At 39.0% G+C, this 19,192-nt stretch overlaps 1 protein-coding gene across 1 annotated transcript; it reads left to right on the top strand.

Annotated features, from left to right (window-relative positions):
- Positions 1-1,340: 1,340 nt before the first annotated feature.
- Positions 1,341-8,063, top strand: LOC145063690 (uncharacterized). Its single transcript, XM_079011285.1, has 3 exons — positions 1,341-1,681; positions 5,526-6,986; positions 7,085-8,063. The coding sequence occupies exons 1-3, from the start codon at positions 1,341-1,343 to the stop codon at positions 8,061-8,063; spliced, it is 2,781 nt and encodes a 926-aa protein (XP_078867411.1).
- Positions 8,064-19,192: the final 11,129 nt, after the last annotated feature.

A 19,192-nucleotide genomic window follows, 5' to 3' on the forward strand; every position in this document is an offset into this window, starting at 1 on the left:
TGATTTACGAGATTTATATATGCATTCAGTATTTACATCATTTTGAGCACAAAGTTTATCTTTATCATTTAAGTACGAAAAATACTAACGCACTCCAACTTTGGGAACTTTTCAAACTATATATAGAAAATATTGGATTTTCTGAAAACCACGTTCATCGATTTTCTACCAAAAAGACATACTTTTCAATACAAAACACTTATGAACTCACCAACTTTATTGTTGACACTTTTTTGAAATCACTTGTATTTTTCAGGGAATCAGTAATACAGGTAACTACCAGCTTTTGAAGAAGGAACGCTAAGGACGTTTACTATTAAACATTTTACATCATCATATTGTAATATTCTTTTGGAAATATGTATAACACAACAATATACGTTTTTATTATATATATGATGGTTGTGTTACTTTCTTTACAATATTCAATTGTTATGGTACTACGTGAAGTCATCCACCCCCGAATGTTTCCGCCATTCTAGTTTGGGGGTGTGACAGATTGGTATCAGAGCATTGTTTATAGTGAACTAAGTATATCGAACCACATAAGATATACAAACTATAAATACAAAGGGGACCAAAAACCCTCTGACAAAACGTTTTCATAAACAATATATTTTCTTTTAAAAGAAATATACATTTTTACTCCCATGTATCAGTATCGTATCATGACAAAGTTTTCTAAAAAAAAGTATTAAGGCAAGTTGCGACACTACGATTGGGCCTCGGGGTATGTAATCAAATCGAGAATAAATATAGCCTGATCAACTATATTTATCCTGGATTTGACCAACGTACGTCGAGGAATGGTCGTAGTGGACAACAAGTCAAAAACTTACCAAATAAAATTCTTTTAGATTCGCAAATTTGAAATACTATAGGAGTATTGTTATAAAATAATAGTACAATGAAAAACTTGCACACCGTAAGATGTAGTTAAACATAGGATGCCATTAAATAGAAATTTCTTTTCTTATAAAATTCTCATACCTCTATCCTAGTACAGACAAATGGCCGGATTCCATTTACCGGGAGATCCCTACTACCCAAACCAAGGCAACGGAGGATGGATAGAAGAAGACCCAGAAGAAGACCCGGAGGAAATCGAAGAGGAAGTCGAAGAAGAATTCGAAGTCGAAGTTGGAGAGGAATTCGAAGTCGACGAGGAGGTCGAGGAGGAAGAAGAAGATACTGATGGAACAGACTCCGAGCCGGAAGTAATCAACCCTCCTGTCCCTCATCCTCCCGAAGTCAGACCATATCAACCAGGACCCATTCCCATCTGGGGAAGCCACCTCTACTACTAGAGCCGCCAACTAGGTATACGCCCTCCTTTCGGCATGTGTCGAGATTTTTACAATGTCACTGGGGGAGGCTCAGATGATCGAGCGCTTCCCGTTATTGTGGGCACTATAGCCACCCAAAACTACCATGCGGACATGCAAGCGGCCAAAGTTCGTGAGGTCAATGCTGCTACACAGGGTAACGCCGCAGACATCCGTCGTCTGGAAGGACTACACGAAAATACACAACTCCACACAGGGACGCTTCAGAACCAAATGGTGACAACATTGGCAGAAATAAAAGAGATGAAGGAACAACAAGCAGTTCTTGAAAGGCGCCTAATGGGAGTCAAGAAGTCGGATGCCGACTCTAGCTCCAAATGCACAACACGCCGCAAGTAGAACTTGCTCAACTCCAACAATTTTGATATAGGATAGGACCTCGGATAAAGTTTTTCTTATTTCCTTTGTACTTGTAATCGGAGACCTCTAGTTAAGTCAAATTTTCCTAAACACGAAGCATAATGTAACGCACCGTATGTGTGACATATATAAATATGAAGTACTTCTTTACATACCTCTCGAAACTTATGATATTATCATATCTACTTTGAACTAAAGTTAAAACAAATTACAAGATACAACTAACCCTCTAGTACACGATTATCAAATCATTAGAAACTTATAGTGTTCATTATTATTTCTCTACCAGAACATGCCTCCTCGTAGATCAGCACGCAGAAACTCAGCTCCAACACCCCCTCCATCGCCCCCTCCAACTATGGATGCAGCTATGTTCCAAACTGCTGTAACAGCCGCTGTAACCGCAACGATGGCTCAAATGAGCAACAATGGGTCAGGAGGAGGAATAAACAGCTTTACAAATGGCCAAAGCCAAGGCCGCTCCAGGGTGTGTACTTACAAAGACTTCACCAACGGAAAACCTATTCCCTTTTATGGGACTGGGGGAGTGATGGCTCTATCCCAATGGATAGACAAAACGGAAGCTGTATTCGAAATTTGCGCTTGCCCTGAAGAAAGCAAAGTAAAATTTGCTGCTTTACTTTCTCTGAACAAGCCCTAACGTGGTGGAACGGCCACGTCAAGGTACTAACCCTAGTGGTGGCAAACTCCATGGGTTGGGAAAACTTGAAACGAATGCTCCTACAAGAGTACTGCCCAAGAGGCGAGATTCAGAAGCTCGAACAGGAACTGTGGGGCCTTACGATTGTAGGCTCGGACATCGCAGGCTATACCAACAGATTCAACGACTTGATAATACATTGCCCATGGATGCTGATCCTGGAAAGCCAAAAGGTGGAGTGGTACATCTGGGGACTATCACCCCAACTTCGAGGGAGTGTGTTAGCCTCCAAACCCATGACCTTCGACAGCGCCAAGGAACTGGCGCAATCTCTCGTTGATCATGGTGTCTGTCAAGGAGTCACGGCTATCGTCGCTGAACCAACCAAAGGGAACAACAACAACGATAACAATGCCAACAACAACAGCAAGAAGAAATTCTCGAACAAGAGAAAGGGGCAAACTTCGCAAGAACCTTCAAAGAAACAAATGGTGGCGGTTCATGCCACTACTGCTCCCACTACAACTCCTGCTACCCCTACACCAACAAAACAATATGTTGGGAATCTGCCAAAGTGCAGCAAATGCAACTACCATCACCACAGTAATTGCCGCGAGATGCACTGTAAAAACTGCGACAGGAAAGGGCACACTGCCCGTTTCTGTAAGGCACCGGCACGACCAATCACTCAAGTTCCTGGTACTGGGATAAGCCAGGCATGTTATGGGTGTGGAGAAACTGGGCACTTCAAGAGGGATTTCCCCAAGGCAAAGAATGTTGGCGGTGTTGGGAGAGTGTCGGCGATAGGTCAAAATGAAGCAATAGCTGACCCCACGGTGGTTACGGGTACGTTTCTCCTCAACAACATTTATGCATGCATACTCTTTGACTGCGGTGTGGAGAGAAGTTTTGTGAGTCATAAATTCAAACACTTACTTAATCAAAAACCCCAACCACTCAATAAAATATTCACTCTAGAAATGGCAAACGGTAAAACGGAAAGCGCAAACGATATGTATGTAGGGTGCACATTAAATTTAAACGAGCACTTATTTCAAATCGACCTTATGCCCATTTCGATAAGAAGTTTTGATGTAATCATTGGTATGGATTGGTTAAGTCTTCACCATGCCAATATACTTTGTCACGAAAGGGTTGTTCGCCTCAATCTGCCAAACGGCGAAACTCTTGTCATTTATGGTGACAAACCTAGTACAAATTTACAAATCATCTCCTGTATTAAAGAATGAAAATATCTTCGCAAGGAATATCATGCGTTTCTAGCTCACGTAGTAGACCAGAAACAAGAACCGAAGAACATTAAAGACATTTCGGAAGTCTGCAACTTCCCAGACATTTTCCCAGAAGATCTTCCAGGAATCCCACCAGAACGCCAAGTCGAGTTCAGAATCGACTTAATCCCCGGAGCTACTCAAGTAGCAAAGTCGCCTTACCGTTTAGCCCCAGCTGAGATGCAGGAACTGTCCAGTCAATTAAACGAGCTGCTGAGCAAGGGCTTCATCAGACCGAGCTTCTCACCATGGGGAGCACCGGTCCTATTCGTGAAGAAGAAGGATGGATCTTTTCGCATTTGCATCGATTACCGGGAGCTGAACAAACTCACGATCAAGAACCGATATCCCCTACCGCGCATAGACGATTTGTTCGACCAACTACAGGGAGCGAGCTACTTCTCAAAGATCAATCTAAGATCTGGTTATCACCAACTGCGAGTACTGGAAGGAGACATCCCCAAAACGGCTTTCCGAACACGTTATGGTCACTACAAGTTTGTAGTAATGCCCTTCGGGTTGACAAATGCTCCAGCGGTGTTCATGGACTTGATGAACCGAGTATGTCGTCCCTTCCTGGATAAATTCATGATCGTGTTCATAGATGATATACTCATCTATTCAAGAAGCCAGGAAGAACACAGCCAACACCTCCACCAAGTTTTGGAAACATTGAGGGCAGAGAAGCTATACGCAAAATTTTCAAAGTGTGAATTTTGGATTCAGGAAGTAGATTTCCTAGGTCATGTACAGGCCCGACCCAATAGAAGGGGCAGGCTGGGCAATGGCCCAGGGCCCCAAAATTTGTATAGGGCCCATTTTAGAAGCCTGTTATAGCAAATAGAAACAGCCTGGTATTTGTTTTCTGAATTTCGGAGGCCCATATGATGATATAAAGTTAGATTTGGTAATCTAGAAAAAAAAGGGCGCCTGATTTCTCGGGAATTCCTCGTACGCACATTGATTCGTTCAAGCCTAAAGTATGACTCTTCAGTTTTCAATGTCAATTGCTATTGTCCTTGAACCGTCCCTGCCCTCGACCCCTCGTCTCTTCCACAGTCTCGCACAGTCGCACTCCCGCTCCCGATATTGAAGGAAAACGACTTAACGAGAGCAACTGATTTCTGAAATCGATTCCATCCAGACATCCAGTAATCAATTGAGCGATTAGGAAGCAATAACATCTGATCAGGTAAGAATAAGCAATTGATTTTTACTTTTTTTTTTTATAGATTTTCAGATTTCTTAGAGTGATAGAGAATTAGAGATTTATCAATTTTTCTAGATTTCGTGTTTTAGATGATACCCAAAATCGATTTTCAATTTTCAGAATTCTTGAGCCGATTTCTGAATCATGATTTACATGATACCCAAAATCGGTTTTGTTGACTTCTGATTTCTGTTATCAGTCCGACAGTCCCATTTAATTAACTTGAACTTTTCAATTTTATGTTTTTGTTTTTTTATATATACGAATTTAACTTTGTCTCATATATTGAGTGTAGGTAATTGAGTAATTGAAAAAAGAAATATAAATCTTTTTGGAAGCAAATAGCAACTTGGCAACAGCCTAGTGAGCCTACAAATTGATGAATCGGGTGTTCTTTTTCCATTGTTCTATCTAATAATCTTATATTATCATCTTCTTCCATTGCTTTGTTTAAATAAAAATCCCCATATAATAACTATAAGATAATAATGCTTCCTAGAAAACATCTATCCGGAAGTCAAAAAAGGAAAAAGAAACAAAAAATAGAACAAGATGAACAGGCTCAAAAGGGATCCATGGATAAATTTATAAAAAAAAATAGATAATCCCAATGCTTCAATTCAACATGAAAATATAACAAGTGATAATGAAAATAGCCACAATGATAATGAAATTAACACTAATGAGAATGAATTTGATAATGAAAATAACGTTACTAATAAAGATGAAAATAATAATAATGAAAATGAAATTCGTAATGAAAATATTGTTAGCAATAAAGATGAAAATAACACTAATACCAATGAAATTGATAATAAAGCCACTAATGAGAATGAACATAACACTAACGAGAATAAAATTCCCAATGAAAGTAATGCCACTAATGAAGATGAAAATAACACTAATGAGAATGAAATTAGTAATGAAAATAATGTTAGTAGTAAAAATGATATGAATGAAAATGATCATCAATTTGTTCCTCCTTTAAATATTTATGATCCAAGTAATTGGGATAATATTGACAATAAATTAAGGGAAATTTTAGTTGAAAAAGGACCAATTAGAGAATCAAATCTTGTGTTTCCTAAAGATAGTTTATCTAGACATTTTTCTTATGGTGCTTATACTAGAAAGCTAGGTAATGGTGAAACAAGTGATCGAAAATGGTTAATTTATTATAAACAAGTAGATACAATTTATTGTTTTTGTTGTAAATTGTTTAAACCTATTAATAATAATAATCAAATTTCTTTGGCAAATAATGGATTTAATAATTGGAAACACCTTGATGAAAGACTTGATGAACATGAAAATAGTGCTCAACATATTTTATGTGTGCGATCTTGGAATGAGCTAAGAGTAAGATTGGGTAAGAATGAAACAATTGATAAGGACTTACAACAAATATATATAAAAGAAAAAGAACGTTGGAGACAAGTTTTAATAAGAATAATTGATGCCATGAAATATTTATCCAAATATAATTTAGCTTTTCGAGGATCTAACGAGAAGCTTAATCAAGATATTAACGGTAATTTTTTAGGAGTAATTCAAATGATGACAGAATTTGACAGTGTAATGCAAGATCATGTTAAACGGATAGAAAATCATGAAACCCATAATCATTATTTAGGGCATAATATCCAAAATGAACTAATTTCTATTTTAGCTCACAACGTTAGAAATTCTATAATTAAAATTATTAAAGAAGCGAAATATTTTTCTGTGATTCTTGATTGTACCCCCGATGTAAGTCATCAAGAACAAATGATTCTAGTTATTCGATGTGTGAACATATCTAGTAACAAAATAAAAGTTGAAGAATACTTTTTAGAATTTTTGAAGGTAGATGATACGTCTGGTTTAGGACTATTTAATGAATTATTATATGCAATTAAATCAATCGGTCTTAATATTGATGACATAAGAGGGAAAGGTTATGATAATGGTTCTAACATGAAAGGGAAACACCAAGGGGTTCAAAAACGATTACTTGAAATTAATCCAAGAGCGTTGTATATGCCATGTGCTTGCCATAGTCTTAATCTTACAGTTAGTGATATGGCCATTCATGTGAAAAAGCTATTTCTTTTTTTGGAGTTGTGCAACGCATATTTGTACTATTTTTGAGTTCTACTAAAAGATGGAACATACTACTTGAAAATGTTCACAATTTAACTGTAAAATGTTTATCTAATACACGTTGGGAAAGTAGAATTAAAAGTGTCAAAGCTTTTAGGTTTCAAGCTCCTCAAATAAGGCAAGCTTTAATTGAATTAGGTAAATCATGCAATGATGCTAAATCAAAAAGTGAAGCAGAAAGTTTAGTTGGTGCCATAGAAAGTTATGAATTTTTACTTGGTGTGGTAATTTGGTATGATATTTTATTTGCTATTAATATGGTAAGTAAAAAATTGCAAACTAAATCTATGTGTATTGATGGCACCATTAATCAATTAAAAAGTATAATGTCATTCTTTGAGAAATATAGAAATGAAGGGTTTTCCCGTAGTTTAGATAATGCCAAATCCATAGCAATTGAAATGGATGTTGAACCTACATTTCGAATAAGACGTCAAGTTACTAGAAAAAGGCAATTTGATGAAATTGATAATGCACAAGAATTACAGTCAGTCGAAGAATCATTTAGAATTGAATATTTTATGGTTGTTGTTGATATGGCAATTGTTTCATTAAAGAGTAGATTCGAACAATTAACTATTTTTGAAAATATTTTTGGATTTTTATATAATTCAAAAAAGTTAAAGTCATTGGATGACATTGAACTTAAAAAAAGTTGTATTAATTTCACAAAACAATTTTCTCATAATAACTTGCGTGATGTAGATTCAAATTATTTGTTTTCCGAACTTCAACTATTACAAATGACTTTGCCAAACGTTTTTATGTCAGCTGTTGAAATTCTAGAGTTCGTTAAAACTGAAGATTGTTATCCACATGTTTTCATTGCATATCAAATATTATTAACTATACCTGTTACTGTAGCATTAGCAGAAAGAAGTTTCTCAAAATTAAAATTATTAAAAAGTTATTTGAGATCATCTATGTCACAAGAAAGATTGAATGGTTTGGCTATGTTATGTATCGAAAAAGATATGTTGGATAAAATCGACCTTGATACTATTTATAATGACTTTGCTTCCAAAAAGGCTCGTAAATGTAAATTTTTTTAGTTTTTCTTTGCTATGTTTATGTAATAGGGTGCATATCATGTTATAGCCTTTTTATTTTGTTGCTTTGTATTTATAGTATTAGATTGTTTGGCGTTTGGGGCCTGTCCCAAAGCTTTTTCCTTTCCATAAGTGGGGAGTCCCCAGCCTGCAATTGTATTAACTTTTTTTAATTAATAAAAATTTTCGGAGGTACCGCCCTCCTTTACCCAAAATAAAAATTATATTTATATATCTATCACTAAGGACCCCATTTTTTTCTGCCCTGGGCCTCAACTCGTCTTGAGACGACCCTGGTCATGTAGTAAGCAAGGAGGGGATACACGTGGATCCTTCTAAGATCAAGGCAATAGAGTGTTGGACGACTCCAAGAACCCCTGCATAAATCTGGCAATTTTTGGGACTTGCCGGGTATTGCCGAAGGTTCATACAAAACTTTTCAAAGATTGCCAAGCCACTCACCACCCTAACTCAGAAGAGTGTGACCTTCGACTGGGGAGAAAACAAGACATCGCGTTTCAGACACTAAAGCGAGCCTTATGTAGTGCGCCCATCCTAACCTTGCCAGAAGGAACAGAGGACTTCGTGGTCTATTGCGATGCATCAAACCAAGGACTCGGGTGTGTCCTGATGCAATGAGGGAAGGTCATCGCCTACGCCTCAAGGCAACTAAAGACACACGAAGTAAACTACACAACGCACGATCTTGAGCTAGGAGCAGTCGTCTTCGCTCTAAAGATATGGAGGCACTATCTCTACGGCACGAAATATACAATCTTCATCGATCATAAAAGCCTCCAGCATATCCTCAACCAGAAAGAACTCAACATGAGACAAAGACGGTGGGTAGAACTACTAAATGATTACGAATGCGAAATTCGATATGATCCCGGAAAGGCTAACGTGGTGGCCGATGCACTCAGCCGGAAGGAATACTCGGGCCGCAGAGTGAAGTCTTTAACTATGACAATCCATTCACACCTGTCCACACAAATCAAGGAAGCCCAAATAGAAGCCTTAACATCTGAAAATGTGGCAGGGGAAGCTTTAAGGGGAATGGATAAGAAACTTGAAGTCAAGAGCGATGGAGTTCTTTATTTCATGGATCGAATCTGGACACCGAAGTTCGGTGGATTCAGAGAAGTCGTCATGAACGAAGCCCATAAAACACGATACTCCATACATCCCGGCTCCGATAAGATGTATCTCGACCTCTAGAAACTATACTGGTGGCCGAACATGAAAGCCGAAATTGCTACCTACGTGAGTAAATGTCTGACGTGCGCCAAAGCCAAGGTAGAATACCAAAAGCCCTCAGGATTGTTGCAACAACCAGATATACCTGAATGGAAGTGGGAACGGATAACCATGGATTTCATAACCAAATTTCCCAAGACGGCAAGCGGACTCGACACCATCTGGGTGATCGTCGATAGGTTAACTAAATTAGCGCATTTCTACCAATCAAAGAAACGGATAAATTGGAGAAACTAACTAGAACATACCTCAGAGAGATTGTACGACTGCATGGTGTGCCCATATCCATTATCTCGGACCAAGATAGTAGATTCACCTCAAGGTTCTGGCAGTCGCTACAAAAATCTCTAGGAACAAGACTAGACATGAGTACTGCTTATCACCCACAAACTGACGGCCAGAGTGAAAGAACCATACAAACCCTAGAGGATATGTTGAGATCTTATGATGTGTGCAAACTCACTTAGTTTTAAACCTACTTTCAATTATAAAATAACACAGAAAGGCAGTGAACCTATCAATTGTGGTATAGTTAAATAAGTAGGGTATCGAACACAGGGAACGACAAATTAAAACTAAAAACTAATTCTATATAAATTAATTAATAAATAGGGGTTTTTCTCTAGTTTTACAGGACTAGAAAACTTACTAACTATTGCTTAATCTAAAACTTAGAAAAACAAAGAATTACTAGATTCAATAATGGGAAGGAACTTCTATTTAGTTCAACTCAGTTGATCCTATGGTTGATTTCAAGGTAATGGTGCAATGGATTAATTCTTTTGTTGGTTACCGATTCAAGTGACTAGATTCGCATTCACTACACTAATCTTTAGCAAATAAACTAACTTAAACAGTGGCCAGTTGTCTAATTTAATTAAATTCACTAGATTAATTATTCGGGTTAATTTAGACTTGCAATAGTTAACTAATTTAATCTTTTAATTAACTTCTTGTTGATGGTCATCACACAAGCTTGCACATGAATTTACTCAATTTTCTTATTAACTCTAGTTTCATGTTCATTAATCCTAGACATATGATAAAGTGGTCACATAGCATATGAGGTTGATAATCAATAGATGTTCATGCTAATCAATTATCTTCCTATTAACAAAAAATTAATTATTATTCACACACAAGGTTCTTTAGCAAGCTAAAATAACAAAAATCACCAACTTAGAATTAATCCTACCAATCAATCAAACCATAGTATCAATTTTGTATCCCCAAACAGAAGTCTAAAGGTTTTAGCTCATAATTGAAGTAAATAACAGCAAACAAACAGAGTCTAATTGTTTAACCATAATGACAAAACAAAAGATTAAGTAGAGTGATGAAATTTGCCCCAATTCTTCCTTCGGAATTGAATTCTAACTTATAACTTCGTCTTCTAGGGTTTTTCTGACTTCTTAATCGTAGCTGAACTTTTCTGAATCGTTCCAGAATTCCCCTCCATCGTTCTGTGGAGTTATCTTTATATATACGAATCGACTCGTCGAGTCAGGTGCTGACTGGTCGAGTCCATCTCTCTGTCCCCGTATTGTGATAAGCCTCTGGGTTTCCGAGTCTTTATCTTCTCGAATCTTCTCTTGGACTCGCCGAGTAGTCGACCCTACTCGCCGAGTAGGTGTTATTTTTAGTGTTTTTCTTCTTTGTTCCATTCTCGAGCTCTCAACCGCTTCTCCTGCTTCCTTTTGCTTCCGAGCTTCATTTTTGGACTGAAAATATAATTCAACCACTTTTAAGTACCTTTTGTCCATAAAATGCAATAATTTAGCTAATAAATGAATAAAAAACTATACTTAATATGAACTAAATATGCACATATCATCTTGCGTAATCGATTTTGGCAAAGTATGGGACACCCATCTACCCTTGGTCGAGTTCTCGTACAACAATGGCTACCACACTAGTATCAAGGCTGCCCCGTTCGAAGCCCTCTACGGCCGTAAACGCAGATCACCTCTGTGCTGGGCTGAAGTGGGGGACACACAACTAGCAAAAGGACAAGCAACAGACAACACGCTCACTGGGCCAGAAATCATAAGGGAAACTACGGAGAAGATTAATCAGATCTGGGAACGTCTGAAAGCATCAAGGGACAGACAAAAGAGTTACGCGGATAAAAGACGGAAACCCTTGGAATTCCAGGTTGGAGACCGAGTCCTACTAAAAGTCTCGCCCTGGAAGGGATTAATACGCTTCGGAAAGCGTGGGAAACTGAACCCAAGATACATCAGACCATTTGAGATCCTTGCCAGGATCGGTCCAGTGGCCTACAAACTTCGATTACCTCAGGAACTCCACAACGTACACCCTACCTTTCACGTATCAAACCTAAAGAAGTGTTTTTCCGATGAGACCCTTGTCATCCCTCTAGACGAAATTTCAATAAATGAGAATCTCCAATTTATAGAAGAACCAGTAGAGATCATGGATCGGGAAATAAAAAGGACTAAACAAAGCCGCATACCTATTGTAAAGGTCCGTTGGAACGCCAAGCGAGGACCTGAATACACCTGGGAACGCGAGGATCAGATGAAACAAAAGTACCCGCATCTTTTTCCTAACATGTAAACTCTATCTTAGATTAAATTTCGGGATGAAATTCCCCTAACGGGGGGATGATGTGTAACAACCCGAAATTTATATCCCTAAATGTAACCCTTCTCGCGACTCGTTCTGATCATCCAATCGCCGTTTCCGATTCCGACATTTTATTAAGTCATTAATGTGGATCTTATTTTATGACTTAATGAGTGCCTTAATAACCTTAGAACTCATTTTAACGTCTCATATTAACGATCGGAACATTTCTAGAATCAACCATATCAGGTTACGGCGAATTGGCCGGGTGCAACCAAAAGCCCTGTCTAACGCCGGTATCGGGTAGAATTCTACCGTGTCCCGAACTTGGACACTATTTAAAGTGATCTAAGTCTTCATTTTGAAGCTTTTGCTTCATTTTACAACTATCACTCCAACCTCTCTCCTCAAACTAGATTTAAAGGTCCAAATCTCAAGTTTAAGGCTTCAAATCATCAAGGTATCTTCTCTAGCTCATTGTGTATCATATTGGACCTTCAAATTCGAGATTTAATCATGATTTTGAGCCTTGTATATGAGTTTACGGCCTAGGAAGGTGCTTAGGCCGTAAACCCATATTTAAATGGTTTTTAAGCCCTTAAACCCTTCCATGACTCAAACTAGACCTAGATATGACTTTTAGAAATTTGGTAATGGACTTAGAACACTTCAAACATGAATTTGGGGGGATTTGTATGAGTTTACGGCCAAGGCATGTGCTTGGGCTGTAAACTCCTAAAGCATCGGTGTAAACTCATTTCCAAGGCGTTAGAAAGCCACCCAACACCACCAAAAGCCTTGGAATAAATCATAGAACCAACCAAAAATAGTTTAGGGACCTTAAACATAACAAAACTCTTCATTTGAGAGTTTACGTCCATAGCATGTGCTCCAAGGCCGTAAACTCCTAATTGTAGGTCATTTGGTGCCCTAAATTCATTTCAAGGCTTGTAAGGATTTTAGGAATCACATGTGATTAACTTTGAGACATTAAAAACACATATTCAAGGGAGTATGAGAGTTTATGGCCATAAGCTCCATGCTAAGGCCGTAAACTCCCTTAAGTGTTGTATTTGGTGATTTAAATTCATTCCAAGCCTTAGGTAAAATTGTTCCAACTCTTCCCAAGTGATTTTTTGCCATTTAAGCTCCATAACCCTTGCCAACATGAGTTCACGGCCGTGAACTCATGTGTGGGTAGTGTATAGGCCGTAAACTCATTAGGAAGTTTACTCTTGGGGAGTAAACTCAAATCCCAAGTCCCTCGCTTCATTTCCCGTCCGTAGATGTCACCCGGGTCACTCCAAACACCCGTTTTGAGGTGTTTTCGTTCGTTGGAGTGTGACTTCATATCTAATTAGAGTTTATGAATCTAATTAGATATATTTTTATGCCATTTCATGTTACATAGGAACCTCACGTGTTATCAGGCCTCGATTCGACGTTTAGCATCCAAAATCGACACATTTCCGCGTCCGGTGAGTTCATACCCCTACCCTTTTTCAATGGTTTTTCAATGTTTTCAGGGGGAATACAAGCAAAAGTACAAGAATATCTTGTACTTAAACACATGATTACAGTTAAATGGTTTCATAATTGTACATTTTTAAGAATTGAAAACCTTTTAACAAACTGTTTTAACTTGCAGAGTTATTTGTTTTAACCCGATTTTCAATTCTTATTATACATTGATGTATCGTATACTTTATATTTGATTGTTCACATTTTAAACTGATAGAACACATAAAGCATTGTAATGTCTGTAATAAAACACTAAGGTTCGAGTGTAAAAGACAGACACCATCAGAAAACATAAAACATCTGTATGTCCTTAACAATACACCTAGGCTCGAGTGTGATAGATAAATACCATCATAATACACAAATCAATTGTAATGTCCTTAATAATACACCTAGGATCGAGTGTAAAGGACAATCACCATAAGATAACACATATATCATTTGTAACGTCCTTAATAATACACCTAGGATCGAGTGTAAAGGACAGACATCATTAGATAACACCTAGGCTCGAGTGTAATGTCCTTAATAAAACACCTAGGCTCGAGTGTAAAGGACAGGTACGTTAGAACTTAACTAGTCATAGGTACTACTTTCCTAGTCGAAAGGTAAAGAGTAATCTTAAAGATTGGAGACACGTCCTTGTAACACTTCCTTGGCACGAGATAGTGGAGGACTAACCCTGTAACCAAAATCTCCGAACGTAGGAGAGCGTGGCTTGAGTGTATAGATCTATACGGGACTGACAATCCCACACCTGGCTGCTAGCTACAGCCAAACCGAAAGGTTCAAGGGTGACGAAAGTCATAAAAAGGATATTGACCCTGGTCCGAGTCATATCTAGTCTGAGTATGGTTAAGGACTCGCAATCAGGATTATTAACACTTTACGAGTATTTATTAGTTTTATGTACGTAATAAAACTAATGTACGTTCAAGGATGACAGGCACACACATACACACTTTCAGGAAAACATGGGGTTTTTCCTAGGGAGAACACTGAACATAACCAGAATCGGTAAAGATATACACACACAGTCAGGAAAACATGGGGTTTTCCTGGGGAGGACACTGACATAATCAGAATTGGTAATAGTTCACACACACACAGTCAGGAGAACATGGGGTTCTTCCTGAGTCACAGTAGTACGTAACTAGAAAAGTATAACAAGTTAAATAACTGAACTACAATTCACAAGAACAATTATGTTTTCATTGAACATCGTTTACTTTACTTTTCGGATTTGGAAACTAACTTTACATAAGAAAATATGGGATTTTCTTGGATAAACACTTTTTCAGGAAACCAAAGGAACTCGTACACTTTCAGAAAAACTAACCGCTTATGAACTCACCAGCTTTATGCTGATTTTCAAACCGCTTGTATTCTCAGGTTCACATTAGACAGGTACCCGAAGATCTTTTTGTTCGAAGACGGAGTTCTCAGAAGACTCGTTTCGTGTTGTTTATATATGATATGTATCACTTGTATAAATTATGATTTTGAAACGAATGTAAAAACTTTCATATATGTAATGTAATGGTTGATTTACTTTACTTACTATGTACATTGGATTTGATACTCAACATGGAGTCAACCCCGGAAATGTTTCCGCCTTCGTTTTTCGGGGTGTGACAGATTGGTATCAGAGCCCTTGTTTATAGTGAATGAAGTATACCAAACCTTACATGGTATAAAACTATAAACATTAAGGGGCCTAAGTGCTCTGAACTAAAAGTATCCTTCAAAATATAAGTATTTTTGAAAGTATATAAGTATACCGACCCGTCGAGATCCGTAACTACAAGTAGAACAGAACATAAGTAAATGGGTGTTGTACGCTGCGGTTAAACCTGGGCAGTTATGTAGTCGTGTCTAGGATCAATATAGTCTGGCCAACTTTATTCATTTGACACACGGCCAACATGTGCTTGGGAGTGACTGTGGTATGCGGCATGCCTAAAACTTACCCTAATACCACAAACATCGAGCTAGTGTCGTAATGAATCATGAAATACTATGGGAGTATTTCTCGAGCCAATCCTTGGTAGAAATCCTCGTTCATGCATTGTTCTTTGATCATTCCCTTAGTGATAATTTTCCCGCTTTGATAACTCTTTCCTGCTTTATCGCTTGTTAGCATATATCTGTCATATCTCTTGATTCAATTCAGAGGACTTATCATCCTCTCTTCCTTGATCTTATTAGATCAAGATGCCTCCAAGAAAGAGACCCAACTCCAAGACCAACAACCCTCCGCCACCACCGCCTCCCCAAATTGATCCAGTAGTATTCCAGGCAGCTGTTACAGCCGCGGTAGCAGCTGCCAAGTCTCAACGGAACTCCGACGGTTCCGGTGGTTCGGGAGGTGATACCCAAACCCAAAACCAAGAAAGCAGTTAGGGACGCCGGAAAGAGGGTTCCTATAAGGATTTCATGAACGCCAAACCCACATCCTTTGATGGCACTGGAGGTGTCATTTCCCTTACCCGATGGTTCGAGAAGATCGAATCCATCTTTGAAATTTGCGCCTGTTCAGATTCAGACAAGGTGAAGTTTGCCGCCTGCACCTTCATCGACAAAGCCTTGACTTGGTGGAATGGCCGAGTCAAATCCCTAACCTTACATGTAGCCAACGCCATGGGTTGGGAAGCCATGAAGGAACTTCTGTTGGCTGAGTACTGCCATCGGGGCGAAATGCAGAAGTTAGAACATGAACTTTGGAACCTGAAGATGAAAGGTTCCGACATCACTGCTTATACTTCCAGGTTTGACGACTTGGCACTACTCTGCCCGGGAATGGTTACTCCGGAGAGTAAGAAGATAGAAAGATTCATCTGGGGGCTGACCCAGCCAACGAAAGGAAACGTCATAGCCGCGAGGCCGGATACCTACGACAGCGCCAAACGCTTAGCACAGATCCTAATCGATCATAGCAAAGACCTTGAGGAGGCAGCTACCACTCCTGAGCCGACAGTGAAGAGTGGTGAGAAAAGAAAACTTGGGAAGAAAGAGAAAAGTTAGACATCGCACGAGTCTTCGAAGAAACAACAAACGGTGGCAGTTCACGCTGTCACTTCCTCTGCAACTGTTTCTATTGATGGATCCTCAACCCGAAAACCTGCTAATAGGTATACTGGAACCCTTCCTAGTTGTGGCAAGTGCAACTATCGTCATCTTCCTTCCGGTCCATGTATCGAGATAATTTGCAACAAATGTGGCATAAAGGGTCACATGGCGAAAAACTGTAAGACACCAACCCAATCAACGAGTCAAACTTCTGGAGCGGGCATTGGTCGGGCCTGCTATGGTTGTGGAGAAGTTGGACATCTTAAGCGAAACTGTCCCAAGGCTGTAACACCTGGCAACACCGGAAGACTTCTAGCGATAGGACAAGAGGAGACAGCCACCGATCCCACCGTTGCCACAGGTATATTTCCCTTGTTAAATATGTATGCCTGTGATTCTTTTCGATTCTAGCACCGAAAGAAATTCGTTAACCATCCATTTGAACATTTTCTAACCCCGTTGTTTGCGAGTAACCGAAAATGTATATCTTCGAGATGGTTATCACATGAGAACGAGAACGCTTGTGTCGTATCCGTAGATTGTATTCTCAATCCGAGCGATTATTCTTTTTCCATTCGACCTATTGTCAAACTTTTTATGAAATGCTTTGACGTCACCTTTAGCGTGAAATGATCGAGCCTCATTCGTGCTGTCATTCCTGGATTCGAGAAAGCCGTTCGTTCTAACTTCCCTCCGACCCGACCCTCATGATCTTCGTACATCAAAGCTTAAAAAGTTTTCCCGTGTATCCCTCGTCCGAGTAATCATCGAGAAACGAGAAGTCTACGATTCATTCCCCAATACTATTTCCAAAGAATTCTTGAGAATTCTTTCCGAACGCATAGTCCAGTCTCGCATCGACCTAATCCCAGGAATTTCCTCGTAGCCAAACCTCAGTAAGCATGATGTGTGCAAGTCAGCAATCAGGGCTTGATACGATCATTACGAGGTAGTAGTGGCGCCCTTCGGTCGAACCATTTTCTTGGTCATGTAGATAAGCAAAGCAGTCATACTCGTAAACCCTTCCAAAGGCAAAGGCAATAAAGAATTAGTCGACACCGGGAACACCCATGGAAACCTGTCGATTCTTGGGTTCCGTCGACTATAATCGTAGACTCATGTAGAAGTTTCCCTTAGAACCATCGGACTCTTAGTTACTCTGCCATGTGTAAATGTACCCACTTGTTGGAGGTTTTACCCTGGAAATACATAGTACGCCTTGGGAAGTGTGGAAAACTTAACTTGTGGAACCTTAGAATCTTCGAGATCCTCGTTAGGAATTGATTCCATAGCCCTCTCCGAGCTATCTTCAGGAACTCCACAGCGAGCATCCGATATTCCACATCGTTGTTTGTGAGAACTGCTAACCTGACGAAAACCTTAGTCGCCCTTTGATGAGGTCAAAATCAATGAAAATACGAACCTTCGTGTATGAATCAATTGAGATCGTGGATTGAGAGGTTAACCATGCGTAACAAAGCCACGTCCTGATAGTGAGGGTTCGTTGGAATGTCAAGCGGAGACCCGATTCCACTTTGGAGCTTGAAGACCCGAAGCAGTAGATTCATCCTTATATCTCTTTTCACTTCGTGATCTGTGTTCGAATCTTTGAATTTCGGGACGAAATTCCCTCTAATGGGGGGGGGGGGGGATAATGTAACAACCTGAAATTTATATCCCTAAATGTAACCCTTCTCGTGACTCGTTCTGATCATCCAATCACCGTTTCTGATTCCGACATTTTATTAAGTCATTAATGTGGATCTTATTTTATGACTTAATGAGTGTCTTAATAACCTTAGAACTCATTTTAACGTCTCATATTAATGATCAGAACATTTCTAGAATCAACCATATCGGGTTACGACGAATTGGCCGGGTGCAACCAAAAGCCCCGTCTAATGCCGGTATCGGGTAGAATTCTACCGTGTCCCAAACTTGCACACTATTTAAAGTGATCCAAATCTTCATTTTGAAGCTTTTTCTTCATTTTACAACTATCACTTCAACCTCTCTCCTCAAACTAGATTTAAAGGTCCAAATCTCAAGTTTAAGGCTTCAAATCATCAAGGTATCTTCTCTAGCTCATTGTGTATCATATTGGACCTTCAAATTCGAGATTTAATCATGATTTTGAGCCTTGTATATGAGTTTACGGCCTAGGAAGGTGCTTAGGCCGTAAACCCATATTTAAATGGTTTTTAAGCCCTTAAACCCTTCCATGACTCAAACTAGACCTAGATATGACTTTTAGAAATTTGGTAATGGACTTAGAACACTTCAAACATGAATTTGGGGGGATTTGTATGAGTTTACGGCCAAGGCATGTGCTTGGGCTGTAAACTCCTAAAGCATCGGTGTAAACTCATTTCCAAGGCGTTAGAAAGCCACCCAACACCACCAAAAGCCTTGGAATAAATCATAGAACCAACCAAAAATAGTTTAGGGACCTTAAACATAACAAAACTCTTCATTTGAGAGTTTACATCCATAGCATGTGCTCCAAGGCCGTAAACTCCTAATTGTAGGTCATTTGGTGCCCTAAATTCATTTCAAGGCTTGTAAGGATTTTAGGAATCACATGTGATTAACTTTGAGACATTAAAAACACATATTCAAGGGAGTATGAGAGTTTATGGCCATAAGCTCCATGCTAAGGCCGTAAACTCCCTTAAGTGTTGTATTTGGTGATTTAA

Source organism: Lactuca serriola, chromosome 7 (genome assembly GCF_051521515.1).
Source record: "Lactuca serriola cultivar US96UC23 chromosome 7, Lser_US96UC23_V15, whole genome shotgun sequence".
In the NCBI taxonomy this organism is placed as follows: Eukaryota; Viridiplantae; Streptophyta; class Magnoliopsida; order Asterales; family Asteraceae; genus Lactuca; species Lactuca serriola.

Excerpts from the sequence above, each read along its gene's own strand:
- LOC145063690 (XM_079011285.1), top strand. The coding sequence starts at position 1,341 with ATGTGTCGAGATTTTTACAATGTCACTGGGGGAGGCTCAGATGATCGA. Across the intron at positions 1,682-5,525 it reads AAATGCACAACACGCCGCAA|CCACAATGATAATGAAATTA; the intron begins GTAGAACTTGCT and ends TAATGAAAATAG. Across the intron at positions 6,987-7,084 it reads GAGTTGTGCAACGCATATTT|AATTAAAAGTGTCAAAGCTT; the intron begins GTACTATTTTTG and ends TTGGGAAAGTAG.